Raw genomic sequence first — 27,959 nt, forward strand, 5'->3', positions numbered from 1 at the left:
TCCTGGGCCAGCGGCTGCTCTTCCGGTGGACTTCTCTCATTTAACCAGCTGAGCTGGAGTTTTCTCTGCTGTTGAGCATCTGAGGTGCTACAAGTGTAGGAAAGTTCCTTCCTTATGCTTTTCCCCAGCCATGAGGATTTGACTCACTCACAGGAGGCACTCCTGCTTGGTCTAATCAGAAAAGAGGGGCCAAGAGTGAGAGGAGGAGAGGGGACGGGCAGCAGAGCCGCAGCATATGGGTTTTGCAGCACAGCCTCGGGAGAGAGCGGGAAACCTAAGCCTCCCCCTGCCACGGACATGCGTCGGGGGACAGGGAAGGGGACCTGAAAAGGAGCAAAGGATTCCCAGGTCATAGAAAGCACTCACAGATACAGATAAGAATAAGTTTTTAAAAGGAAAAAAGCATTAATGATAAAACGAAGGTAACTGAAGAGGAGCACCAGCGTTTGCCCTAACAGGCGGCTCGGAGCCCGCGCCCTCAGCAGAGAAGCAAGGGAAGAAGCACAGCAGGAGAGGGTCCCCGAAAAATGGCCAGTTTCTGGGCATGTGCTCTCCCATGGAGCCACATCTGAGCGCACAAGAGAGAGTTAGCTCTCCTCCCACGGCTACTGAGCTGGGTGTGTGAAACGGCGCTGCTCCTTGAACTTAGGTGCTAGTTCAGTTTTATTTTAGCAAATAAAGAAACCGAGAGCTTTAGGCCACTCCTTGGCATGCCCTCCATAACTCAGCTGCTCCACGGCTGCGCGTGTTCCTGCCAGTGGTGTGAGAAGCAGGACCCCTGGGCGCCAAGCAGCCACCACTGCCCTGCCATCATCACCGACATTCACCTCTCCCGGAACCAGGCGCTCCCCCTGGTGTCCCAGGCATGGTTCCCACAGGATCACTTGGCATCTTCCCAGCTCTTTCTGATGAGGGTCTCCTTCTCTGTAGAGGCCTCCCCATCCTGGAAAGGGGTGTGTGTGTCAGGGAGCACGCTGCCTTGTTTCTGCAGTGCTGGGCATCTGGCCTGCGCTGGGCATGTGCTCTCCCATGGAGCCCCATCTGTGCCCCATCCGCAGCCCCACATCCTGCTGGCCATCTGGCCTGTGCTGGGCACGTGCTCTCCCATGGAGCCACATCTGAGCCACATCCATAGCCCCACGTTGCAGACTTTATCCTCCTATCTATCTGCAGTGTCCTGTACGGTTCTCGCTGTATTATGTGTTCTCAAGTCTCAATTATATTTAAAGTAAGTTTCTGCCTCAATGAGCGAAACCCTTAGAGGAGACTAATTCCAATACCACTGTCTCAGCCCAGGGATCCCAGGGTGAAAGTTGGGTCTTTGAATTCGTTGTTTTGCCTAAGCACACTCCCCTACTGCCTGACCACACGACAGGAACTTCCAGAAATCCTTCTAAGGTACAGCGAGGCTGTTTGTCGTGTTATTAGAGGAGACACCCCAGCAGCAGGAACGGCTGTGACTCTTCCCCACAGCACCCTGAATTCTCTCCACACCATGTGCGGGGCGCTGAGTGTGGAGCCTTAGAGTCAGGGCTTCGGGACCACTGGCCTGGGCCTGGTGGGAGGCTGCACTGTCTTGGAAGATGACCCATGTGACAGCAGGAACCTCACCAGCAAGCAGAAGCCACAGGGGTAGGGGTTTCTTCCTTGGAAGAAAACAAGGCTGATTCCTCTAAGATGATATACAACTGGCAAGAACTGAGCAAATCTGCATCTAATATACTTCTGCACCTACGTTCTAAGACAAAGTTAAGCTACAAAAGTCTGAAAGTAGCAAATATGTGGGCCAAGGGTCAGGGAATGGCCTGGCACTGTGTCCAGGACACCCTGTGTCACATGGTGCTGGCGACCTGGTCTGCAGTGAGGGCTACATGTCGTAGAGCCGGAGTTGCTCCTGCACGTCGCCGTCGGACATCTCACCAAACGTCTCCTTGTTGTCCTTCATGAGCTTGAAGATGGCAGCCAGCTGCTCTTTCTGAACTCTGTCGAGAAGAAAGGACAAGAGGAAAAAGATGCTTCCAACCCAGGGGGGGGGGCAGGGAAGAGACCACCGGGAGCAGTTAGTGGGGTGGGACTGACCTCGCCCGTTGGTTACTGCCTTTGCTTTTTCAGAATGAGAAAACTAAAACCAAACTCTCCTAAAACGCAGGAGCTGGCTTGCTCCAGCTGCTCCACGCAGGCATTCTAGGTCTTGGGCTTGCTGCAGAGGTCTGGGGCCCCAAGTGTCACATAGGTTCACCGTCCTCAGTTTCCCCGTGGTCCTCAATTTCTAGTTGACTTTGCAGCTCACAGAGGCAAGGAGGAAGAGAACTGCTCCCTTAGGTAAGGAGAGCTTGGTTTGGGGGGAGCCAACAGAGAAGGAAGGAAGACAGCTGGCCGGGAAACGGGCACATCCAGATGTGCATGCAGGAGAGCTGGGCAGGGGGCAGCAGCAGGGGCAGCTGGCATTGTCCCTCGGGATTCCCCTACACAGGAAAGCGCTGCATTTTCTTTTTATGACCTCCCTTTTCTACCTTGCACAAAGATGCCCTATGGCCTGCAGCGGCCCTGCCCCTCTTACCAGGGGAGGGCATGGGTGAAGATTAGCCTCAGTGTTTGCAAGCCGTGCTGTTGTTATCTTCTGAGGCTCGGCCACACATCAGACCAGCACAGGGCAACTCCCACAGCAAACACGAGACCGGTGAGGCTGAGCAGGAGCCCGGGACCGCGTGGTTCTTGTTCTGCTGCCCTTGCCTGCCAGCATGGATGGCCACTGCAGCTTGGTTCTGTCTACTCCAGTTTCTGGCTTCTGCTGCCCCTGCCCTCCACACCACTGGCCCGGCACCTTGAGAGGATGTAGCCATACTTCAGGCCTGGACCTCCCAGCCCTGCCCTGGAAGGGTTCTGCTACATCGTGGGTCCTCCAGGGTGCAGGCTTCAGCAAGCTTCCGGGCCACCAGCCTCCTGCAGGGTGGTCTCTGGGCCCGGCCTTACACTTACAGAATACACTCCTTCTGCCATAACCCTGCCCTCCTCAGCCCTGTCTCTTCCCCTGAGCAGTTGGATTTTAGCAGTTGGATGACCGCAATCCCAAACCCCAGCCTCTTTTGTCTGGGAAATTTGCATCTATAGTCAGTTCTGGGAAGGGGCCTATCATAGGGACTTCGTACACTTCTGCACAAGGAAAGAGGTGCCAGGCACTGACAGGGAGTGTGGGGCGGAGTGCCTTGGACGGTCAGTCAGATGTGGACATCTCCCCAAATCAACAAGAGTCAACTTCATGTGGCTTTGGTGGCTATGACAGTTGTGTTTTTAACAGGGTAAAGGCTTCAAAATGAAAGAGTTAAAATAACCAGTTCCAAAGAGATTATTTAGATTATGTTTTTAAAACAAAGCAAACCAAAAAAACACACAGTAACTGAGATCACATCCTCAAAGTTTATTGGGCTGGGTGAGGGCTGAGTTCAGAGAGCCAGGCTGTCGGGTGCTCGTCGGTGCTGCCTAGGAGCCTGTCCAGACAGGGCTGGGCACCTGTGCCTGGAGGAGTCCCCACTGAGTATCAGATACTGCCCTGTAGGAACTTGTGGGGCATCTTGCCCATGTCCATGGCTCTGTGCCGAAGGCACCAACTGTGGCTGTGGCTCTGTTGCTGTCCTGCACCTACGGTAGCAGGCCAGGGAAGGCCGTAGGAACGCACTCCCTGAAGCTGGGACTGGACGTTCCTGGCCTTCCACCCCGTGGAAAGTTTTCATGTAAAACGTCTTAGCCAACAAATCTAAGAAATGCAGATTAGTTTGTTATAGTATAAATATTGTCAAATATAAAATTCCAAGAAACTACCTTGGGACTGATCTAATTTTCTGGTAAAGTCTATCTGAAAACTAGGAAAAGGCATAGTCCAGAAGTCTATTTTAAGCTAACACAGTTATTATTGCTTCTGCCAAAGCACAAGTGGAGATTCTGCTGAGCTGGTAAGAATATCAGTAAAAAGGCCTCTTAGCAACAAGAGGGCTGGGCTAGGCCTTCCCCCTGTTTGAAAAAGAAGGGCAGCCAGAAAGCCAGGGCCTGGCTCTCTGCACCTGGGGTCAACATGGCGTCTCTTACACTTGGCAGAGAGCGAAGGACGTGGGCTCTGAGGGAAAGGGGCATGGTGGGCTAGGGAGCATAGGTGAGCTGGGCTCTGTCTGTCACTACTTAAAGTCTTTGGGGGTTTGGTTTCAACATGGATGAAAGGAGGAGGGATGGGATAAACTAATTTAGAAATGTCAGAGCTGCTAAAATTGGTGGTATCATAAGTGTAAAAGGCATATAGCAAGTAAATTTGGGTAATAAGAAAAAATCCAGATCTAAGGTGTGAGTTCAATCTTTCAAAACCCTTTAGCTTAACAAAGTGACCACCATAAATGGGGAAAATCTCCAAACAGGGCAGAACCCAAGGAATTCCAAAGGACCCTGCCATAATTTGCCAAAGGCATTCCTGATTGGGGGTTTATGTCTCAGCAGAATTGTAGGCAAGTGACCCCAGAAGCCTGCATGGGCTTCTTTCTGGGGGTTTCCATTTTTATCTCTCAAGCTTTTAAGATGCCAAAAGGGAAAGCTTTCAGGAAGAGGCTAAGGATAACTTCATTATTCTTCAGTTCTGTAAAGAGAAATAGGGAGAAAAAGATATGCATTTTACTCATTTCATCTTACAAGTACCAGGGAAAGGGGGACAGAGGGACAAGGAAGGAGAATGTTTGGAATTGCAGAAGGCGTGTTAGACGCTGGTTTCTCAAACACCTGGCACTTTGCTTCTCATCAGTTGCAGCAAGATAGTCTGCAAGGTGGCCAGAGCTGGCAGAGCCCCCGTGGGTCCCCGAGAGAGCATGTTCTGCCTTTGCAAAGCCTAGAAAGCAGCTTGCTGATCTTTGTATGGATAAGTGACCACCTTCCTATCACCCTAGGGGATATCTTCCTGATAGCCACTGACTGTGTTTTGTTCTTTCTTGGCCTGTTGGCACCCTAGGAAGTGCTTCCCCAGCAGGGCCACTTGGGAATGAGTTCACAGAGCATCTGCAAGGGATCTGATTATGTGCCTTTGGCACCATCTCCTGGTGATCGGAGTCTGTGCATCTCAGGTGGAAGTTGAAATTCACTCTTGAAATCCAAGTCTGTCCTTGGTCTCCTAGATGCTCCCAGGCACAAGAATCACAGTCCCACAGCCCTGGTTCCCCCACCACCTCTTCCACATCCCCACTATGTCACATGATACCCCTCCTGTCCGTTTCCAGAGGATTCAGGACAGTCCTGCAGACTTTCAGATGCAGGAGCATGGGGCCTGGGCCCATCTGTCAGTGCCAGCACCCTGAGTGCCTAGAACGTATGATCTGGGTTCCACTTTTCCCCAGGACTAGCAGGTGGGAAGAACTGAGAAAGAGCCGACAGCCGCGCTTGGTCTTTTTCCTGCCAAGTTACAAAGCCAGCCAAGCCCTGTGCTTCACCAGCTCTGGGGGTGAGGAGGAGGCCTCTTGCCCTGGGGAGCTGTCACCAGCCTGCAAGCCAACCTTCCCTCCCAGCCACACTCTGAGCTGGAGGTGGCACCTCCCAGGGAAGCTGTGGCTGGAACCAAGGAACACCCCCAGAGGCAGAGCCAAAGCCAGGAGAGCATGAGTATGTCCCACCCAGAGGGGACTGGAGATGAGCAGACAGGACAACAGGGTCTAAGTCGAAGCCACTCTGGATTTACAGACCCGACCACTGGCTGGCCCCTGGGTAGAGGGCATTTTATTTGTGAGCAGTTTCAAGGGCACAGATGTCCAAGTAAGTGTCTGAGAACTCTCTTGGGCCCTCCTGCTCCTTGTCCTACTTGCCATGTCCTGAAATCCCGTGAGCAAGCCAGAACCAGGGGAATGCCAGAAACAGGACCCCATACAGATTTAGGCTCTAGGTGCAGATATGGCAGCTGAGGTGAGGCAACTGAAGTCAGGGAGCTGCAGCATTTGCCTGTTAGCCAGCTGCCCCTCTGCTGGGCACCCCGAGTGCCTAGAACATAATCAGAAGGAGGCACAGAGTCTGGTAGAGAAGAATTTGACAGGCGAGGAGAGCATCCTGCTGGCCAGCCTTGGTCTCAGCAGTTTGCCGATAGCATGAGTGTTATATTTCCTAGGACAATTCCAGGGCAGTTCCTTTGACTCGGCTGCCCCCAGGACTGTCTAGCAGCCACCAGCTCCCTCACCCCATGGGAGGTATCGTGCTGAAGATGAAAAGACAGAGCCAAACTGACCAGCCTCTGCAACCCCAAGCATCACCATGTGCGGAGCTGAAGTGGTGGGTGGCCCCAAGGGGGCCTGGACAGCTGCGCACTGGGACCACATGCAGGGAGCAAGCGGATGCTGCAGGCATGCGAGCTGCAGGAGGCATGCGGGCAGAGGTGGGAATGGGACGAACAGGACCTCCAGCTCGCCAGGACCTCCGCCAGCCCCTCCTCAACCCGGGCACAAAGTGGCGGCTGCAGTTGTGCAGATGAGGAGCCAGGGACCCTCCCTCAGCCCACGAGCAGCTCCTTGGCACAATGTCAACCCACAGAATAGCTGAGTCTGAATTGCGGAAAGCCCTGTTGGGAAATGGTTGGGGTGGGGGGGGGGCTGCTCTCTTTGAAAATAATTCAGAGATAATTCTCTCTCTGATTCTGAGGCCCCAGCTCCAAACACGGTGGCAGTGGCAGCCTGGCCCTGCCTGAGGCCTGTGGCCCACTCACTGAGCTCATGTGCCCACTGAGCATTGACCCGAGCACAGGCTACAGCTGTGGCTTTGTCTGTGGCATCCACAGAGGTCTTCAAGAGTGGCAGGGGTTTTGAGCCCTCTCTTCCTGGGCCATGGGCTTCTCAGCTCTGCAAAGGAGAGCTCCAAAGCAGCTGCAGACCACGGAAAACACGTGGACACTGGGCGTGCGTTGACAGGGAGTGGCCAGCTGCAGCCCTGGCTTTGAGGAGCACAGGCAAATCTGTGCATGTCCAACCAGCCTCAGGGTTCGCCTGAACCACGACCCACGTCCCATAGCCACCAAGATCTCAACCTCACCAGGAGCATTAGGACCCCAATCAGCTGGCTCCTGGCCCCTCTGGGACTTAATTGGCCTCCAGAAACTTCTGCCCCTGGGAAAGGGGCCTTCTGTGCCTGCAGTTGCTTGGACAAGACAAGAAGGAGGGCTCAGGGGGACAGGAAGGCGTCACTCAGTTATGAGGCAGCAGGGAGGGGGCTCAGACCAGTCAGTGGTGTTGGGGACACATCAGCAGACAGTGTGAGGGAGGCACCTAGTCTATGAAGTCATTCTCCTTACCAAAAGGATTTGCAAGAATATTTGTGGCTCAGGACCTAGGGAACTTGCTACAGGGAAGTGAGGTCAGAGGTCAGCTCAATCCTGAAATATAAAGGCAGCAACGGGGTCAAGGGGCAGTCCTCAGTGCCCAAGGAGGAGTGGGGGCTCCCAGGTGGCTCTCCCTCCCTCTTCCTCTCAGGTGGCCCTGGCTCCCAGGCTCCCAGCGTTGGGGCCTTCCTGCCCAAGTGGGAGAGCAAACCTGATGCTGGTGGATGCCGGGCCCAGGAGCAGCCAGAGAGGGCGGAGGATTCTGCTAGTTATGCTCACCAGAGGGCCCGGTCCCCAGCAGTCCCCAGGCTCATAAAAGAAGCAGCTCATTAACCAAAGGCGCCCTGCACACAGGTGGCCGGTGGCAGGATGGCGTGGCCGGAAAGCGGTGAGGGAAGCCCAGCGGGCGCAGGGAGTCCGGCTGGTGGGGGTGCAGCAGCCCAATTCCAGAAACAAGCGGCCCAGCCGCCTCCCTCAGCCGCATGCAGCAGAGCAGAGGAGGGGCACCAAGAAGCCGACCTCGGTGATGAATCGCTTTTGTCGTGGACTCGAGTTAGGGACAGCTGGGCATGCTCTGGGCACTTTCCTGACACCTCATTTGTTTTTTCATGTGGTGGTGGGGAAGGAAGGACAGAAGCCAAGGGGCTCCAGCCCTCCCCTTCCCACCAGGCTGAAAACCACCAAGACAGAAAAGAACCCCAGACTAAGAGGGGAGGGGCTCCGCGGGGGCGTGGCTCGGAGGCTGCGCCCTCCGGGTGCCCAGGAGCCTCCCCAGGGCAAGCTGAGCCGCGCCGGGAGGGGCCCTCGCCTACCGCTGCTCCTCCTCCAGCTCTTCTTTGGTCATCATCTTCTTATACTGGTTTCCTCTCAGCTGCCCAGGGCTGTACTTAAAGGAGAAGGTCTCTCCTGTGGGGATGAGGGGCACTGATGAGAGCCTGGTGGGTCGTAGGAGGGCCCCAGCCCAGGTTGTTTCCCCGCCTTTATTAGTTTGAAAAGCAACACTTCGGTCAGAGAAGCCCCGTTCAAGAGGGGCAGCATGCACAAGCCCCATCCAGCCCAGTCTCAGGGTGGACACTCAGCAACACTGACCTCTCGCCCCAGCACCCACACCTAAGCCCATCCCACTCCTCCATGAAATCCTCACATCTCGCCCTGGAAATGGGGACAAGATGGAAACAGAACAGCCAGAGAGAAACTGCCCTCCCCACCTGGGGTGGCATTTCCCCCCAGGCCGGTGGAGCCAGCCACTGAGCCGTGTCTGTCCCTCTCTGGTGAACAGTTCCTGCCAAGCCGCCCACTGCGAGGCTTCCCTTCAACCTCATCTCCACGCCCAGGGCCGCTGCCCAGCCATCAGGCAGCAGCCGTTGACAGGCGGCCATGGCTCACATCAGGAAGCAGCGGTGCCAGGTGGGCCACGGGGACCTGCCCCCCTGGGCTTGGGAGTGCCAGCCAAGCACGTTCTCCCATCCCTCCCCCACGGTTATTAGAGACCTAGAAACACAACTGGCCCACGTGGCGGTGATGTGGGGGCAGCTGTGTCTGGAAGGGCACAGCAGCAGCGCCCCACCTGCAGACAAGGGCAGCCATCCAGGTCTGGGAGCACAGGGGTCTGGACATGTGACATGGGGTGAAGGCAGGCTAGAGGAAGTGAGGGTGCAGCAAGAGAGGAAAGCTAAGTATCCTATGAAGGGAGCTGCCTGGACCCCAGACTGACTGGAGAGCTGGGGTGGCCCGTGGCTGTCACCTCTAATTTCCATCAACATATAAAGGACTGGGTGGGGGAGCAGCTCCAGAGGCTTCTCTTCCCAGCTGCTACTCTACAAGTGTGTCCCGCTGTCCCTGCAATGTCAGGTGGTTCCTCTTCTGTCCCACAGCAGGACAACCCAGGTCACTGCTGTCTCTTCCCAGTGGTGGCCGGCATATGTCAGCAGGTGGGTTGATGTGGGCGCAAGGGAAGGAAAGGCTCTCGGACTAGGGCTCCTCCCTCTGGGCGGAGAGAAGAAAGTTCTGGATGTCGGTCCAGGACCTGAGACTCTGCAGGGGCTATTTCCTTCATCAAACCCTGGCCCAGGAGGAGAAGGCTGGGGGCTCCTGTGGGATACCCCTGCCCCCGCTGGCTGCTTTCCTCAGGGAGCAGTCACTTCATGTGCACAAGGATTACTTTGCTCTTCACTCAGTCCACAAATACTCAAAGTGCACAATTCCAGGTGCTGGGGAGACCGCAGAGACGAGAACACCCAGCAAACAAATATATGTAATTAAAAGACATGATTTAGCTGGACGCCAAGGCCCACACCTGTGATCCCAGCAGCTCGGGAGGCCGAGGCAGGAGGGTCATGAGTTCAAAGCCAGCCTCAGCAACTCAGCAAGGCCCTAAGCAACTCTGTGAGACCCCGTCTTGAAATAAAAAATAAAAGGGCTGGGGGTGTGGCTCAGTAGTTAAGCAGCCCTGGGTTCAACCCCTGGACTAAAACAAATTTTTTGCAGTTGGTCCCAAATGCTCTGCAGAGGACAACATAGGTGGGGAGGGCTAATCAGGTGAGGCTGGGGGAGGGAGCTGGGGGTGTGTGGTGGAGACGGCCCAGCCAAGTGTGCCTGGAGGACCTGACAAAGCATGGTGGCAGGAGCAAAAGGAGGGGGGGTGGGGACGACACGGGAGGCTGTGTGTGTGGGAGAGGCAAGGAGGTGGGGTGAGCTGGGCCAGGTTTCCGGGGAACCCTGTGGACTGAGCAGAGAGGGCAGGCCGCCCTGCCTCCTGCCCATCAGCTGGCTCTCTCCTAGGGCTCTGCTTGCCCACAGAAGGTACCGAGCATCAGAAGCCTCCGGGGTCCCTGGAATCAGGAGCTTCTTGAGGCCAGAGTTTGGAGATTAGCCCTGATTAGCCCTCCCCACCTATGAGGCCAGGGATCTAGAAGCCACCCTGAGCCACTGCAACCATCCTGAAGGAGCAAGGGGCCTGGGTCCCTGGTTATCCCCCAAAGCCTGTATGTCCTGTGGCCCTTGTGACAGCAGCTGCAGCTGCAGACAGAACTTGCCACCAACCCTCAGTGTGAACCCAGAAGAGGCGACTGACAAAACCAGTGAACCCCAACACAACTGCGTTGCTGTTTTAGAAAACCGAAACGCGAGGCAGCTGCCGGCCTGGCGCTCCTGTAGGGTCGGCTGGCCTTGCTGGCAGGTCTGATTGGCTCCACTTTTACTCAGCCACACAGAACAATCGACTTGAAATCACAAAAAGGGACAAGCCACACACAGCTGCATCTGATTCGGTGAGATCAGGAGGGCTGGATGTGGAAGGCCCCAGGGAGCCGGGGGGGGGGGGGGGGGCTGTCTTCCAGTCTGTTTGAATCTCTGAGTTGCTTAGGAAGCCACTTTAGCGACACTAACCAATCAGCCCGGGAGCTGAGCTGCTGGCTGCAGAGGGGCTGGGTGTCCACCCGAGCTTCCTGACAGCGGGCAGCCAGCCCCCCTCCCTCTGCTTCGTTAGAGACGGCAGGAAGCCATGGGGACAGGGGCTAGCCAGGGACAGCAGCGCAGATAAGGAGGGAGGGCTCGGGGACAAGTACGGTGAGCTTGTGTGTGAGGTGGCCTGCCAGGCCTCCCCCTGTGCACACCCAAGGGCCTGTGTCCCCAAATCACTAACAATCCTGGTCCCACACGGAGAGCCCCAGTTGCAGCGAGTCCCTGATTGGAGATGATACAGAAGAACCCACATCCGAGAAGGAGGTCCCCCGCCCACTGCCAGATGCTCACTGAGCCCCACATTCCTGAACCCCCTCTTTCCACCACTCCCACTAGTGGGGGAGACACAGCCAGTTTCACTGTTTAAAATTATAAAATATGGAAAACAGAAAAGCCACAGGGCCTCGGGGCTCCTGCTCGCTGTGCAGGTGTAGCAAGTGCTGACATTTTGCTGTCTGTGCTCAGCTTCTTTTGGAAAGAAACGCAATGTGGCAGATCAGCAGGGGCCCCACGCACTTGGTTCTGACTGTCCACGGCAGGGAATGGCATGGCTAGGAGGCCAGGGAGCCCAGCCACTAAGAGGCGGGGTGATCCCTCCCGTGCCTTCTGTCTGCAGAAGGGCGGCCTGTGAGTGGTTTCTGTCTTGACAACATGGGTCAGAGATATTTGGAGAGAAAGGGGACATACTGAGCCTGCTCGTGAGAGGCAGGGGAGATGGTAGAGGCTTGCCAGGCTGTGCAAGGTCCTGGGTTCCATCCCCAACACCAAAAACAAAACCAAACAAAAAAGCAATATAGAGTCAGCTGGGTGAGGTGGTACACACCTGAAATCCCAGTGGCTCTGGAGGCTGAGGCAGGAGGATCACAAGTTTGAGGCCAGCCTCAGCAATTTAGCAGGGCGGTAAGCAACTTATTGAGACACCCGTCTCAAAAAATAAAAAGGGCTGGGGATGTGGCTCAGTGGTAAAGCGCCCTGGGGTTCAGTCCCCAGTGCTAAGAACAAAAACAGGCAGGACAGAAGCCAGGGCCTCCTGGACCCACACACACTCATATTATAGACAGAAAGCTCCGGGAGGTGGCAGCAGAGGGGGCAGGGCTTTGGCCAGACCATCATTCCCAGGCACCCCCTCCTCAGACCTCCAGCGCTGGGTACCCCCAGCACGGCTTGGTCCTAATCGGGCCCTGCAGGAGGGGCAGAGACTGCAGCTCAAGGGAGTCCCACTCACCGTCCTCGTCCTCAGGCCCTGCTGGGGGAGGGTCCTTCTCACTGTCGGAGTCCTGTTCCTCCTCCTGCAAGACAAGGGCAGGGGTCAGTGCCACAGGCAGAGAAGGGGCTATGGCCAGCTCTTGGGGTGTGTGAACACTCTAGAGTGTGAACTGGTGGATGGGGCCAGATGGCCGCCTTGGGAAATGGTGGCAGTGGGTGGACAGAAGATAGGGGAAGGGGCTCTAGGTCCAGTGTAACCAGGTCCAGCAGTCGCGCCTATCCTGCAGCCAGGTCCCCTGAGCCCAGGAACAGGGCTCCTTTAACCTGTGCACCTCAGGCCCTTGACCTTCCCCAGGTGCTTGTCTGGGAATTCGGAGGCCATTTTGCTGAGTGGGCCTGGGACCCCCCATCCCCCATGGCAGTGAGCAAATTAGAGGCACAAGAGCAACGCTGGCCAGGCCAGGGCAGGGCCTTGGCGCAGCTGCCTGGGAAATCGCAGGCCCCGCCCTCCAGGCCACCTTCTGGGCCTGGCCATCTCCATGTCCACTTTCCCAAAAGTGGAGCTCCGCCTCCTCAGCTCCGGGTCTCTCCCACACAGAGAAGGCCGGAGGCATGTCCGGGGCGGTCTCTGTGGGAGGAAGGAGTGACTTCAACTTGCAGGAATGTTGGAGGATGACAGGGACATACCATGGGCCAGGGGGCAGGAGGGACCTGGAAGCCCAGAGGGCGAATGTGGAACAGCACAGGTCTGAGAGCACAGTGGACAGGCATGAGCTGCCCAGCAATGAAGAGCAGGCTGCAGCCCCGGGGGAGACACCCCCAAAACACAGCTGAGCTGGGGGGCAAGCTTTCACAGGCCCCTGGTGGTCAGAAGTGGCCAGCACCAGGGCCTGAGCGCCTGCCTGGGGGTACTGTCTCTTCCCACTCAGCAGTGTGCACAGGGCCACCTAGGTGCCACCAGGCTGCCCCCTGCACAGGTAGGGACGTGTCCAGGCTGTCCAAAGACCTCCTGAACTCTGCAAAGGGAGTGTCTTCGTGGCTGGGGTTAGGTAGGCAGGCCTCTCCAGGTGCCAGGAATGGGAACCCCCCTGGATGCAGCACCCCATTTCTAAGGGTCTGCCCTCTGGACGGGACTTCTATCCCGCGATGCCGTGCCCAGCAAAACAAGCCATAGCCGGAGAGAGCAACGGTTCACCCACTGAGTCTAGCTGGGTGAGCTGGTGCCCGTGGTCACCAGATGCTAACTGTTCCCTGTCTTGCAGGGCATGTGGGCCCGGGGCACTGACAGCACTCCCGGAGAACAGCGTGCTAGGGAGAGAGCAAGCAGTAGTGCCCGGCCAGCAGCCCTCGGGCGTGTGTTAGGGTGCTGGTGATCCTAAGTGCAGAGGGGGAGCTTCTGGAAACAGCCGTCAGCTCAGGGAGCAGACCTGGGGAGGGCTGCCTTCCTTTCAACCTTTACATTTCAGAATAATTTGAATTTTCTAATTATGTGCATGAGTTACTCCGTGTATTTTAACAATGCTAATGGGGTCTCTGGGCAGCGAGATTGGGGCTATTTTTTTATATACCTATCTTTTCCAACAGAGCAGGCAGGGATACGACTGTAACATGATAAAAAGCAGGTTTGCTCTGTGCCCCAGCTCCTGACACAGTGCTCCGAAACCCTGACGACCTTCTGAGTAACAGAAGTAGAGCTCTGTCCTAACGTTGGGTCTTTGGCCCCATCTCCTGACGCAGTGCCCTACATCCCTGGGAGTACCCTAGACACCGAGCACCTTCTGCTCTACTGAGTTAGCTCTTGGTGGCCCCTGGACGGGACTGCTCTCCAGGAAGACTGAGCCACAATGGGACACTTGGAGCCCTCGGCCCCCACTTTTCCTGAGGCAGGTGGAGGCAGCGATGGGCCTTGCCTGTGTAGGGAGAGCAAAGTCCCTAACGTCTGGGGCATTCTGGGCTCCTGGACGTCCACGGTGGGGAGGAAGGCACGGCCCAGCTCCACAGGGACAGGGCTGCTGTGCTCGGCACCTTTGGGACCTCAACCTCTGTGCCTCCTTCTGGCGGTTCATCTGTCACTGTACCTTTATCGTAAACCCATCAACGTGAGGTGCTTCCCAGAGGCTGTGCCCACCTCGGCAGACCATCCACCCCAAGGAGGGGGTCTCGGATGCCCTGATTTACAGCCAAGTTGGAGGAAGTGTGGGTTTCCTACTTGTGACTTGAAGGTCTGAGGCCACCTGCAGGGTCTGCCCAACCCCACATAGAGAGTGCCGAGAGCTTAACTGTAGGATGTCCAGTTGGTGCCAGACAGTTGGAGAAGCGGCTGTCACAGGCCAAGTGCCTGAGAAGTGCTGCGTGAGCACAAGGAAGGCAGCTGTCCCCCAACACTGACACAAAGCCTTCTTTTTTTTTGGGGGGTGGGGGGGCTACTGGGGATTGAACTCAGGGGCACTGGGACACCAAGCCACATCCCCAGCCCTATAATGTATTTTATTTAGACGCAGATCCCTCCTGTCTCAGCCTCCCTAGCCGCTGGGATTACAGGCGTGTGTCCCCACTCCCAGTCTTGGATGCCTTCTTTAATGACAGACAGACGTCACCCTAGTTGGGGAGGGCCCCAGAAGGAGAATAGAGAGGCCAATTCTCCTAATAGGTGCCAGGGACACAAAAATGAAAAGAAAAAGAAAGAATGAGCACAGGTCCTGTCCTTAAGGTGCTCTGGGCCCACGTGAAGACGCAGCTGAAGCCTGACAATGATCCCAAAGGACCTGGGGGGTGCTGCCTTCCGTCCTGCAGTGACGGGTGTTTTGGGAGGGTCAGCAAACAGCACTCTTTGGAGCACCCTAGGGCCTCATAGAAGAGCCAGGCTCTGCACTCCAGCACTTACCTAGGCTTTTAGAGAACACAGAAACAGTGATAGGGTTCCTCTTGTGCATGTGTGCAGTGCTAGCGATGGTGCCCAGGGCCTCAGGCATGCTGAGCGCGTGCCCTACCACCGGGCTACACCCCCAGTTCCCCTTATTCTTTTTCACAAAGCAAAACACCCCTCCCTATTGCATCTGGCTCTTATTTTATAAAAATGTGTGCACAGCAGAAAAATGGAAGGCTGACCCCAGAAAAAAGAAGTGGAGGTTTCAGAAGCAGCACAGTTGAGACCAAGATGAAGACCGCTCAGGAAGAGGGCGCATTAGCCTCGGGCCAGAGCTGTGTGCTGTGACGGGGACAGGGCTAGAGTGTGCCGTCTGAGGGAGGCCCAAGCAGCAGTTCCTGGGGACTACACTCTCTCCTTCCTTACAGAAGGTCCCGGGGCACGCTGAGTTTTGCAGACTGTGTTCAGGACTCTGCGAGGCATTGAGGTGACACTCTGGGGCCTGAAGGAAGGGGCTCAGCTGGGCCTGCAGAGAGCAGGGACAGTCTCAGAGGCGGCGGCACTCTGATAGGGTCTGAGACAGGGGTGCTGACAGCTGTCGTGGGAAGGGGACTCTGGGCAGAGGGCACAGCCAGGCAAAGGCCTGGAGGCCCAGAGTCCAGAGTTTTCCAGCTACTGCATGAGCCTGGCATGACTGCAGGGCGGTGTGTGGCACGAAATGGTCAGAAACCAGGGGACAGAAATGCGGGGCTTGCACCACAGAGTTCTAAGGTGGCACAGAAAAGGGTTCAGGTTTCTTCCTTCAGGAAGCCCGGAGCCTCCCTTCAACAGGGAGAAGCAGGAGGAGAGTTGCGTTTGGAGCCATGTGCGGGGGGGGGGGGGGCAAGATGAGGGCAGGAGGAGCCAGAAGAGGCTCCTAGCTGGGGCTGAGACAGGCTGCCCAGCCTTCAGCTCCTCGTCTGGTATCAGAGCGGGATGGCCGCAGCAGGAGAGCCCCAGGTGCCTCTGGGTCTGAGGCACAGGCATCTCCTGGAGGCAGCAGGATCTCTGGGAGAGGTCACTCTGGGGCCTTCAAGGAAGCAGGAGGGAGCAGCTGCTCAGGTGCTAATTGTGAAGCTCTCAAAAGGCACTCGTTCTTTTTTTTTGAGATGGGGTCTCGCTGTGTCACCCAGGCTGGCTTTTAACTCCTGGACTCCCACCTCCTGAGTACCTGGGGCTACAGATGTGGACCACTCTGCCAGCTCCCAGCAGTTGACTTCTCCTCGATGCCCTAAGATTGTTGCCCATGTGTCATGGGCTGAACTGTGCCCCCCCTCACCCCCATTCATATATCAAAGCTTAACCCCAAGTACCTCAGCCTGACAGCAGAGCTGGCCCTCAATCTGCAGGGCCCATCTACCAATTCAATCAACTGTGGATAAAAAATATTTGGGGAAAAATTTGATGGTATTGGACACATATGGAGGTTATTCACTAAATAATAAGTGTAACAACTATTTACACAACATTTACATTGCATTAGGGATTATAAATCATCCAGAGCCAGGTGCAGAGACCCATGCTTGTGGTCCCAGCCTCTCTAGAGGCTAAGGCAGGAGGATCACAAGTTCAAGGTCAGCCTTGGCAGCTTAGTGAGACCCTGTTTCAGAATAAAAAATTTAAAAAGGGTGGGAATGTAGCTCAGAGGTGGAACAAGCCAGGATTCGATCCCCTATACCACAAGAAAATGAATTAATTGCCAAAATAAAATCATTTTTAAAAAGGGCTGGGGATGGTTCCATGGCTAAGAGTCCCCGGGTTCAATCTCTGGCACTAAAAAAAATTAAAAAAAAATCTATAGATGACCTAAAATAGACAGGAAGAGGTTTGCAGGACATATGCAAGTACTATGCCATTGATATAAGTGACTTGAGCATCTGCAGATATTAGTGTGGGCCAGGCCCAGCACAATCCCCCGGAGACACTGAAGGATGCATTTAGGGACAGGCCCTTTAACAAGTGATGAAATGAGGCCACTAGGGGGTCCCTAATCCAGGAGTGCTGTCCTTATAGGAGGAAATCTGAACAGGGAGAGAAACCAGGAATGTGCACAGACAAAAGACCATGTGAGAACACGGGTGGGGGGTGTGAGGGAAGAGAGGAAGGAGCTATCCGGAAGCCAAGCAGAGGCCTCAGGAGGAACCAGCTGTCCGCACCTTGAACTTGCACTTCCGTGCTGTGGACCTGTGAGAAATGACGTTCCTGTCAAGCTCCTGGTCTGGAGTATTCTGCTGCAGGAACCCTGGCAAATGAATACATCATGCTTCTAGGGCAAGTCGATCAACTTCATGAAGATTGTGAATAAGTGGCCCCCACTGAGACAGACAGCTGACACCATCCTGGCTGGTCCCCAAAGTTGACCCAGCTGACCCCACACCAATCACCACCTGGACCAGTCTCGTATTGTGTTACTGAATAGAGAGCAAGTCTTAACTTATGTTCTGGAATAACTTTCCAATTCAGCTTTTTTTTTTTTCCTGGTGGGGGCAGGAGAGGCAAAGCAAAGGGAAGTTCCTCCCCATGGCCTCTCTGTGGCCAGGAGCCCCAGCCAACTCCCCAGGGGCCGAGAGCAGAGAGAGTGGCAGAGGGGACAGGCAGGCTTCTGGGGCTCAGTTGGGAGGCTTCTCACCACTGAAAGCCAGACTCCTGTGCAGTGGGGTGTTGATGTTTATGGCTACTTGGGCTGACCCCAGAGGGCGGGAGGCTTGCAAGTGAAGAGAGCCGGAGGGACATGTGTTGAGGGGTGACAGGGAGATGAGATTGAGACAGTGTCTGTCTGCTGCCAGGGGAGATGGCTGGGCTCCTGCAAACAGGATCCATTGGGGCAGCCCCAGAGCTGCCTCCTGCTGACGGTACCAACGAGGCTGGGTATCTGGATGATTTTAAAGGACAGAGCCCCACTAGGCGGGGGAGTGGGAGGCTGTTCCCCACTCTAGAAGGGGCGTCTTTCCCTCCTCAAGAATGGGCAAGGCAGGTGGGAAGGCGGCGCGGGGAAGGCTGCCTCCCAGGTGGCCGAGTCTCCCTCCTTCCAGAAGGATTGCATTAAGCCATCAGTGGGTTTCTCCTCTGCGTTCAGGGGGGGCACTGGCTGCCGGGCAGTGAAGACAAGCTGGCGCCAGCTCTGGGTAGAGTTCTTGCCATTCTCTCCTCAAAGCCCCAGGAAACAACTCCCAACCACCCGCTCCAAACAACAGCTCAAGGTGGAGAACGGCAGCTTCACTCTCCAAATCCCTATCTGTGTGATGAAGAGCTTCCCTTTAGAACCAGCAGTTGCCCCAGGCTGGCCCCTCAACTTGCTTGGCACCTTTGGCACTGCAGGTGGCCTCGGGAGGCAGATTCAGCCTGCTCCCTCTTCCACCTGAATTCCCAACTCTCCCTTGCTTGGCGGTCTCTGGGTCTCCCTTTTAATCCCCTCTTCTGCCCTACACCGCCTGCCTGTACTGTCTTCAATTCCAGTGATCCCTGGCTTTCAAGTTCTCAGTCCACTTTCTTCTGCATCAGGTTCCAGTAGGTCTGTCTCTGGGCTTACGGAGATGCATTCTCATCTTCCACCATGGGGGGCGCCATGGGACTAGCCAGTGGGCTGGGGCTTAGGCTGCTCCTTTGGACCATGGCTGGGGCCAGGATCGGTCCTTTGCAGCTCACCTGAGGGTCTTGAGGACCATGAGGGTGGGGAGCAACGTCACAGGACCTGACATGGAGGGCTTTTAGCTTACAGTCTGCAGGAACACAGCAAGGAGAAGGGGAGGAGCAGGAGAGGCTGGCTCTGCTTTAGCTCTGCGTACGGAGTTTCCCTGTAAGGTTAAGGAAGGAAAAGGCATCCAGCACTTTAGAAAATGTTATAAAATCACTGATCTCGTGTGGCTTCCACCTCAAGCCAAACACACGCTGGTGAAGAGACCTTGATGAACTGCCGACCGTCCAGTTTCTGAACTCCAGTAGCACAGGGGACCTCGTGACCTCGGGTCGTGAACAGGCTGCCTCTCTGGGGTAGGCGCCATGGGCAGGCTCCCAGTGGAGCTAGACCAAGAGTAGGAAGACAAAGGCCTCCTTCCTGCCACCCAGGGCGGAGACAAGGAGACAGAGGTTTCTTGTGTTTCTTTTCGTGGTTTTTGCTGCCTGTTCATTCAACAGGAACTTATTCGGTGCCCACTGTGTGCTGGGTACCTAGGGATGCAGTGGTGACTGGCGGGTGAGGCCCGAGCTTGGGAGCAGACACTGCACAGCAGCAGACAATGTGCACCAAAATAAAGATGACCTCACCCTGGATTAAGTGCCACCAAGAAGGCCAAGTAGGATACTGCGCTAGAGGGCGAGGGCGGAGGGGGTGGGGCGACTGTCCATCTGCCAGCGTGGCCAAGGACATGGAGATGTGCCAGGTGAGCAGGACTCCTGTGAAGACCCGGACTGGAGCCAGTAGACCCCTGAGGGTCTGGACGTGGGCGCCAGCTGAGCGCTAGGAACGGGGCTGCGGCTGCATTAGCAGCAGAGGCGAGGGCTGGGAGCAGAGGGGGGCGAGGAACTGTGTGCAGGGAAGCCAAGCAGGGCTTTCAGCTGGCAGCTGGGACGTCATTTCTGGGGTGGGGCAAGGGCGGCCAGGTAGAAGGAAGCCTGGGGGGAGGACACTGGACAGCCCAGGGGGCCTGGAGTGGCAGCCAGCAAGGAGAGCTGTCGGGAGACCCCTGACAGGCAACAGATGGGATCTGAGATGGAATGGCTGCAGGTGGGGGGAGGGAGGAGAAGAGAAGGTCACTCCTGGGCTTGTGGCCGAGCAGAGGAGACAGCTGGTGGCAGCCAGGATGAGAGGAGGGGTCTGGGAGGGAGGGGAAGGAGGGCGCAAGGCGGAAGAGAGGGAGCTGCTCACAGGCAGGGGACGGCTGGGGGGGGTGCGGTGGGGCTGGGCACAGGCTCTTGGGTGTCATCAGCTATGGATCAGGAAGACAGTGGTGACCGGAGTGTTCTGGAAGGCAGCCACGGTGGGCCAGTTCCTGAAGACCTTCTGATGAGATTACAGCATGAGCTTTTCCAGGGGGGCAAAGAGCAAAGGGGAGCGCTGCCCCAGGACAGGCTCAGAGTGTGGAAGGCAGGAGCCAGAACCGGAGGGAGAGGAGACAAAGCACCATGGGTGGGCTGCTCCTGTGACCAGTGTCCCCACCCCCAGCGTTGAGAAGTCCAGACCAGAAGCCCATTCTGGGTTCCCAGTGGAGGCACAGCCGCCGGCCCTGAGCAGACGCCCACTGGGACCAGCAGGGCCTGCCAGGCTCCATCCCTGCGTCACGCTGGCAGTTTTGGGCAGTGCTCCCACGAAGGGTTTAGAGGACATCAAAAGCTTCACACCAAACAAAAGAAACCAAAAAGGTGCCCTCGGGCAGCAGTCTGTACTCCAGCCACCCTATCAGAAATCACCAGGGTGAGCTCCAGTGTCCACATCTGGACGGAGGGAAGGTGGAAGTTGGGAAAGAACTAAAGGATCCACAAGGCAGACCTAAGGGGGTCGGAGAAGGAATAATTTTGTTGTGGAAAATCAGGCTGAACAATCTGACCATGTCCAACTTTGAATATATTAATACTGGTGGCCAGCTTTTAAAATATCTTGTGGCGGGCTGTGACTGTGGCTCAGTGGTAGAGCTTTTGCCTAACATATGTAAGGCACTGGGTTCAATTCTCAGTGCCACATATAAATTAACAAATAAAATTTAAAAATTTCATCAACAACTAATAAAAATGCTTAAAGAAAAATATCTTGGAGTCCACAACCAGAGGACGCCCCAGTCTCAACTGTCATAAGGAGTTAAAAAGGTTTCCTGGGAGTTGTCAGTAGATACCATTGGGTTGGGGTATTTTCTTGTCTTGAGGTTTATCTCAAACTCTGGGTCCTCAGGAGGAGCCACGTGACGCAGCACACACCTGCGATACCAGGAACTTGGGAGGCTGAGGCAGGAGGATGGAAAGTCCCAGGCCACCCTCAGCAACTTAGAGAGACCGTCTCAAAATAAAAAATAAAAAGGGCTGGGGTGTAGCTCAGTGGTAGAACCCCCTGAGTTCAATCCCCGGGACCCCTTACACACACACACACACACACACACACACACACACGAGGCTGGCAAACAGCTCAGAGCCAGGACCCTACACCAGGAGGCTCGGAGCCTGACTATATCTCCTGGTCCACTATGTGACCTTGACAGTGGCAAGTCCAGTGTGCCCAGGCTCAGGTGGTTCATAAAGCTCTGACCACTAGAATCTGGAGGTTCCCAAGAGCACCCCCATCAAGGACCCAGGGTTCTCACCCCCCCCCCGCCCCCTGCTGTGGCCTGAGCAGCGTCTCAGGGTGGCTTGAGCAGTGCTTGACTCCAAGGCCAGGCACCTTTCTTCCCAAGACACAGTCTTTACGACTTAACTCGCTTTCACTAGGTAGAAATTCTGACAGCTGAATTTTCTGTGTGCCATCAAGACTTTTTCTCTCTGAAAGAACAGAGTTGAGCTATCAGAAAAGCCCCCAGACTTCTTTCTTATATGGAAAAAAAAAATTAAATGAGTTTAAACAACTTTACAAAAAACACCCTGTGTTTCCAGCCCCTGGCGTCAGCCCGTTCAGTGGATGGACACAGGGACAGTTACTATCTTCTTTTCTTTACTTATTTAACATTATTTTCTAATTAGTCGAATGTCTTAATTAATGAATGTTGGATTATTTCCAGTTCTGTCACCTCGGCCAATCACTAGGCCTATTATGGACTAAACGTTTGTGCACCCTGCTCCCCTCCCCAATTTGTATATTGAAGCCATAACTCCTAGTGTGTGTGTTGGGGGGGGCGGGGGGCCTTTGGGAGCTGATTAGATTAGATCATGAGGCTGGAGCCCCTGGGGTGGGGTGGGGGACCCCATCAGAACATGAAGAGACACCAGAGCCCCCCGCCTTCTCTGGCACGTGAGGACACAGTAAGAGGGTGGCGTCTGCGCCATAAGAGTCCTCGCTAAAGATCCAATCTGCTGACACCTTGATCTTGGATTTTCCAGCCTTCACTGATGTGAGAAAGAGGTGTCTGTCGTGTAAGCCACCAGACTAAGGTACTGTGATATATCAGCCCAGGTTGACCAAAGAAAGAACCCAAAGTGATAAGAACAAACTGCCAGATACCTACTTGGCCCTACTACCTGGGTTCGTAAGAACAAGATGAGACCGCACTAGTATCACGGAGGCCAGGAGGGACTGTGGAGAAGGGCCTACCTGCCCTGCCCACTCTGGGAGGGACAGAGAGCAAAGTGGCCAAAGCTCAGCTAGGAAAGGAGACACTGGACCTAACTTCAGAGGAGCAAACCAGGCAGAGCCAGAGGAACAGGACAGACAGGGGGAGGCCGTGCAGCTACCAGGCCACCACGGCTGCAGTGTCCAAACAGCAGAGCCCTTCCTGGGGAATGCCCACTGGGCTGTTTTTCCAATATCATATTTATATTTTGAAAAATTCCAAACTTTCAGAAAAGTTGAAAGAACAATACAGTAATGAACACCATACACCCTCCACCTCGAAACACCAATTCTGCCATCTTTCTCTCTGTCTCCGTACACACCCACGTTTTATGTAACTATTTGAATCATGACAGTCAGGATTGGAGACATAAGCCACGGTACCTGGCTTCTACTCTGTGTTTGAGCAGAGCTAGAACCTATATGCCAAGAGGTCTGAGCTCTGGCACAGACAAAGCATGTGTTGCTATTGCCAGGAATGTCCCTTGACCCCTTGCGCATGATGCTGATGGGGAACCCTAGGACACAGAGAGAGCCCTGCTGGAAGCCCTACTTCCATTAAGTAAGAGGCCCTCCCGGGATTCTTTTTCTTTTTTTTTTTTTAAACATTTATTTTTTAGGTGTAGATGGACACTACACAATGCCTTTATTTTTATATGTGGTGCTGAGGATCGAACCCAGGTCCCGCCCGTGCTAGGCGGGTGCTAGGGGGAATGCTCTACCGCTGAACCACAATCCCAGTCCCCCCTCCCGGTAATTCTAAAACCCCAACCTACGTGGAAGCACCAAAACCCTGCTTCTCTCGGGCCTGAGGAGGGACCAGCTCTTGTCCTTGATGTGGTTGGTTCACAGTCCTTTGTGAAAGCCGTGCTCCTGTCATGTGTCCTACACTCCCTACTCCACGCTAACCTCTAGAAGAGAAATGCGATGGCTCCAATAATGTGATTCCACCCTCTCCTGGGACTCCTGCCCTGGCTGCTCTGTAGAGGGGAAGGGAAGAGAGGGGAAGGGAGAGGCCCTCCCTGCGGCTGGTCTGGGCTGCACTGATCCCATCTCCAGTTCTTCATTTCATGCTCAGGGCCTCAGCCCATAAATGGTCCCTTCCTGCCACTTGGTCCTGTGGAGGGTGCCCAGCCCCGGGGGGTGCTGTCGGGAGTGATCTGCAGCAGCAGCTGAAGGCTGGCTGCTACCCCTGGGCTCCAGAGCCTTCTCGGTAATCAGCTTTGTGAGTCAGAGGCAGCAGCTGCCCCAGACTGCCCAGGCCTTGCTGGGAAAGAAGAGGATTGGATTAGAAGGGAAGCAGTTAATAGAAAATGAAGAGGGAGGGAGGGAGAGAGGGAGGGAGGGAGCCCATGAGCAGGGCTTAGCTTGCCTCTCCCTCCCTTCCTGGGCAGTGACTTCTGGGCTAACAGCAGGTGGGGTGCCCTTGCCCCTCCAGCCCTTCTCTCTGGGTTCACTTAGGGAGCCCAAAGGAGGCTGCCCCTGTCCCCTGCCCCTTGTGTTATTTTCCCAAGGGGCCTTCTTCCCAACTGTCCCCTAAGCTCCTCCTCATCAGAACAGAAAACCTCTGGAAATGTCCAAGTCAATTTCGAGACAATTTCTAAGCAGCTGCTTCAGTTCATTCCACTCGTGGGAAGGGTGGGGAGGACACACAGGTGTGGGCCAGCCCTGATCCAGGACCTCGGGCGGGAGGGGAGCTGGTCAGCTCAGAAAGGGCTGGGGCCCTGAATCCAAAGGGGACCAGACCTGTCAGTAAGGAAGATGACTTAGGGAACTCTCCACAAGGTGGATTTCCTCAGGGCAGCCGGCATCGGGTCTCCTCACACTGTACACTGTCCTTCAAGACACACAGTGGACCTTAGAGAATATGCATCCACCCAGGTGGGGGCAAATTATATGAGGACCCCTATTTTTATTTCCTTTTTGTTTTTTTTAATGGCACTGGAGCCTAAACCCAAGGGCATCCTACCACAGAGCTACAACCTCTCCCCTTTTTATTTATTTTGAGACAGGGTCTCACTAGGTTGTTGAGGCTTCCCTTGAACTTGTGATCCTCCTGCCTCAGCCTGGGATCACAGGCCTGCACCATGCACCACCTCACCCAGCTGAGGGCCCCTATTTCCACAACACTATTGAATCCACCATGTTACATATCATATGTGCTGACAGCCCCAAAGCCCTGTGGAAAGTTAAAGAAGTGCTGTATCCCAGAGGACAGGAAATGACTGTGTGCCATCAAAGGACATTGGCATTCAGTCTAGAACCTACTGCTGGGTGATAAAGGATCAATTCATAAGTAGGGCTGATAGAGAGCCAGTGATGTCCTGAGAATAGTCCCATGAGACCACGAGTGAGGCAGGAGTCCCAAACATGGGAACAAATATAACACATACAGCGGGCATGTCTAAGCCCCACCTGCCATTAACTGGGTAAGGTACCGAGCCTCCCCCTGCAAGAGCATCATGGCCTCTGATTAGCTCCGACATACTCCACCTTCCCCAGGGCTGGTTAGAAGCCACTCCAATGACACAATTAGTCATCCACTTGTCAAGCAAAGCGCCTGCTCAGAGGGGGTCTGGAGAGCTAGAGAAAAACGCCTGAGGGCAGTCTCTGCTTCCTCCTCTCCCCTCTGCTTCTCTCCAGTGTAAACCACTGTGTCCAGCAAAGGACAGAGTGGGCATCGCAGATCTGCTGACAAGGCACTAGAACAGCCGGCTGATGGTTTCCACTGCCGGGCTGTGTCCTCTCCTCCAAAGCAAGGAGCTCAGGAATAAGAAGAAAGTGTTACAATTAGACTTAGGGGTGGGGGACTGGCCTGGTGGCCCAAGCCCATCTGAGGCTGAGAATTCCCAGGTTGAGCAACCACGAGGATAAGGAGAGACCCTATCATCTCAAAATAAAAAGTAAAAAGGCTGGGGCTACAGCTCAGGTACAGCACCTCTGGGTTCTCTCCCCAGTACTGGGAAACAACAAAACCCAGTGGTGGGCCAGTGGTGGAGGCCCGAGCCAGCCCAGGACAGTGAAATCCTGATAACAAGGGCAAGTAGGTTTCCAGCCTGAAGAGGTGCATCTGAGAGAGAACCGGGCTGGCTGGGGAGGCGGATGAAGTTAGCCTGGGGTAAGACAGTGTGGTCAGGCAGAGCTGGTGGCCAACACTAGCCAGGGCCTGTGGCAGGGACGCTGAAGCATATTTGGGGAACCCCCAGGAGGCAGCTTTCACACCACACAAGCCAGACTTGTCTGCGCCCTGGGAAGTGGGGTAGGGGATGTGCCAAAGCCCACAAGCAGTTTGAAAATGACAATAAAATAGTGATCAGTGTCTTTCTTTCCGTCCCCTCCATGGGCCTCACACAAGGCCACAGTGATTCTGGAATCTGGATTTCAAGTGGGCCTAAAAAGAGGCAGCTTTTCTCTTCACCCTCCAAAAGTACTAAATTGTCAACATCCCAACTTCTACTGCCCGCCTTGAAATAAGCCGCGTGCACGTGGATGCGGGAACAGGGGGCGAGGGGGCAGGAGGACGGCGGGCAGCGAAATTCCAAGCGCCGTAGGAGGCCTGGGAGCGCCGCCGCGCGGAGCCTGGGCCGGTGCCGGGGCGGCTCCCGGCTGGCAGGGGCGGAGGTCGGGAAGAGAACGGGCACACCAACTCCAGCCGGCCGGCCACTCGGCGGCACTTCCAGGGGAGGATGGCGAGCCGAGGACTTGGCACGCCGGGACCCTCGTTTCCTGCCGGCCGCCGGCTCTGCCCCTCCCGGGGCGACCCGCCTGGGGCCTCGCGGCCCCGCTTCCCCGGCTCTGCGGGTCGACAGGGCCGGCCGAGCGGCCGAGGGTCCCGGGTCCCTGGGTGGGAGGGCGCCGCGGGCGCGCCCGGTGCGTACCTGCCTCGCCTCCGCCGCCTGCTCCTCGGCCTCGGCCGGCGCTGCTACGGGCTCCCCGGGCTCCGTGGGCTCCCCCGGGCCCTCGGGCAGTCCCAGTCCCCCGGGAGCGGCCGCCGGTTCAGGAACGCGGGGACTTGCCGGCACCGGGGACGCGGGCTCCGGGGGCGCGCCGGCGGGACCCGGGCTCGCGGCCGCCCCGCGCCGCACCAGCAGCCAGGCGAGCAGCAGCGCCAGCGCAGTGGCCAGCGCGGGCAGCGCGGCCAGCAGCTCGGCCGGCGCCTCCATCGCGCCCCCGCCGCGGAGTGCCCGCCCGCAGAGACCCCGAGGGAGCCCGCCGCGCCCCGCCGCCGCGCCCCGCCCCAGGGCGGAGCCGTCGCCCACGCCCCGCCCCCGGCGCTGGGCCCCTAGGGGGCGACTCGGACACTGGGGGACTGGAGCCCGCACACTTGGGAGGCGCAGGAGGGCACACTCTCCGCCACCCCCAGCCTGGGCAGGCCCGACGCCTAGGAGCACAATCTAACTGTCCCGGCTCTGCAGTTGGCAAACCGGTGTGAACCGCTCCCTGCTCAGGTGCCCTTTGAATGTCACCCTCCTGCATCACAGCATCATTTCAGCCCTGTGCGGAAGTTCACCTGAGAGCACCCTGGAAACCGAGGTGCTTGCGGGGGGAAAGCTGGGAGGCAAGTGACGCTCACGGAAATCACCGACTGCCTCCTGAAACAAGCCAGCCAGCGGGCGCCGGGCTCCTGGCGCTGGCCACGTTTACAGGCGCGTCCACAGCGGCTTTTACTCCTGGGTATTGACTTAGTGTTTCCGCAGAGGACATCTCAGATCTAGGCCAGTGAATGCTCCCTTCCAGGCGGAAGCCAGCAGCCTCCACAGCCTCCCAGTGCGATGGCTGCCCCCCAGACTCTGGAATTCAGCTCCTGGGTCAACACCACTCCCCAACTGGCTTCCTCTTGGTGTATTTCCTGATGTTATGGGTGGAGAGGAGTGGATGGAATGAGGGAAAGGAAGGATACTGGGTTTTTTTGTTTGTTTGTTTTGTTTTTAAATTTCTCCTCCAAAACCTTTCAGGATAGGTTAGAAATAGTGACCAAAAACATTTTCCTCCCACTCCCCACCCCTTTAGTTATTTCAAATAAACACAGGCCAGCCCTCGGGTCAAAAAGCAGGGTTCCAATTAGGCACCAGGGCATATGCCTGCAGTTCCAGCACCCGAGTCAGGAGTTCGAGACCAACCTAGGAAACATAGTGAGAGCCTATTTAAAAAAAAAAAAAAATCTTAGGATTCATTTAATACTTGGATATAAACCAATATGCTAGAGTGCTTCTTTTTTTAACTTTTTGTGGTGATCAAACCCAGTGCCTCACACATGCCAGGCAAGCACTCAGTGTCAGTGTACACACCCAGCCCCAAGATTCTTTTTTTGTTGTTGTTCAGTACCAGGACATTGAACCCAGGGGCACTCTACTACTGAGGTACACCCCCAACCCTTTTTCCTTTTGGCCCAGGCTGGCCTAGACTGCAGTCCCGCCTTAGCCTTCCAAGTTGCTGGAGGGCATGGCCCCCATGCCAGGCTCAGGGTGTGTTTTTTTTTTTTTAAATACAGAAGACACAGGGACAATCTAAGGTTCCTCATGTGCTCCAGCTGTGACAGGAGGATCCCCAGCAATTAGGAGAGCTTATGCCTGTGGTGCACACAGTTTTGAAGGACATGCATGTCCTGTTTGTGCTGGTTAATGGACAGCCCAACACTGTAGTGAAGAATGGATTTGGGTAGGGTGCTGGCTTTTGAACACGGTGGGCCTTGTAGCCTGAGTGTCTGGGCCTTATTTTAGTCACCCTTTCCCATTGTTTTTAAAGTGTATTTTTAAGAGATCTGACAAACTACATTCTACTGACTTTCAAAGGAATAAGAATGAAAGAAAACAGAT

General features: G+C 55.7%; 1 protein-coding gene across 6 annotated transcripts; it reads right to left on the reverse strand.

Moving 5' to 3' along the window:
- Positions 1-645: 645 nt before the first annotated feature.
- Mxra7 (matrix remodeling associated 7) lies at positions 646-26,307 on the reverse strand. Of its 6 annotated transcripts, none has more exons than XM_046449508.2 (5): positions 26,022-26,307; positions 12,012-12,075; positions 8,137-8,230; positions 1,921-1,982; positions 646-943 (listed from the first exon to the last, which is right to left on the reverse strand). In XM_046449508.2, the coding sequence occupies exons 1-5, from the start codon at positions 26,304-26,306 to the stop codon at positions 669-671; spliced, it is 780 nt and encodes a 259-aa protein (XP_046305464.1). In that variant the 5' UTR covers position 26,307; the 3' UTR covers positions 646-668. The 6 variants fall into 6 exon arrangements, with proteins under 6 accessions (XP_046305464.1, XP_046305465.2, XP_046305467.1 ...); XM_046449509.2 differs by lacking the exon at positions 26,022-26,307 and adding an exon at positions 12,325-12,858; XM_046449511.2 differs by having other exon boundaries at positions 810-943; positions 1,851-1,982.
- Positions 26,308-27,959: the final 1,652 nt, after the last annotated feature.

The sequence above is a fragment of the Marmota monax genome, unplaced genomic scaffold (genome assembly GCF_021218885.2).
Source record: "Marmota monax isolate L192 unplaced genomic scaffold, Marmota_monax_Labrador192_F-V1.1 WCK01_AAM20220418_F8-fsc00292, whole genome shotgun sequence".
NCBI lineage: Eukaryota > Metazoa > Chordata > Mammalia > Rodentia > Sciuridae > Marmota > Marmota monax.

What these genes read in the sequence shown, in the direction of transcription:
- Mxra7 (XM_046449508.2), bottom strand. Translation starts at nt 26,306, where the DNA reads ATGGAGGCGCCGGCCGAGCTGCTGGCCGCGCTGCCCGCGCTGGCCACT. An exon ending in AGGCGGCGGAGGCGAGGCAG is followed by an intron (nt 12,076 to 26,021) that starts GTACGCACCGGG and finishes CTTGTCTTGCAG; the next exon opens with GAGGAGGAACAGGACTCCGA. An exon ending in AGGGCCTGAGGACGAGGACG is followed by an intron (nt 8,231 to 12,011) that starts GTGAGTGGGACT and finishes TCATCCCCACAG; the next exon opens with GAGAGACCTTCTCCTTTAAG.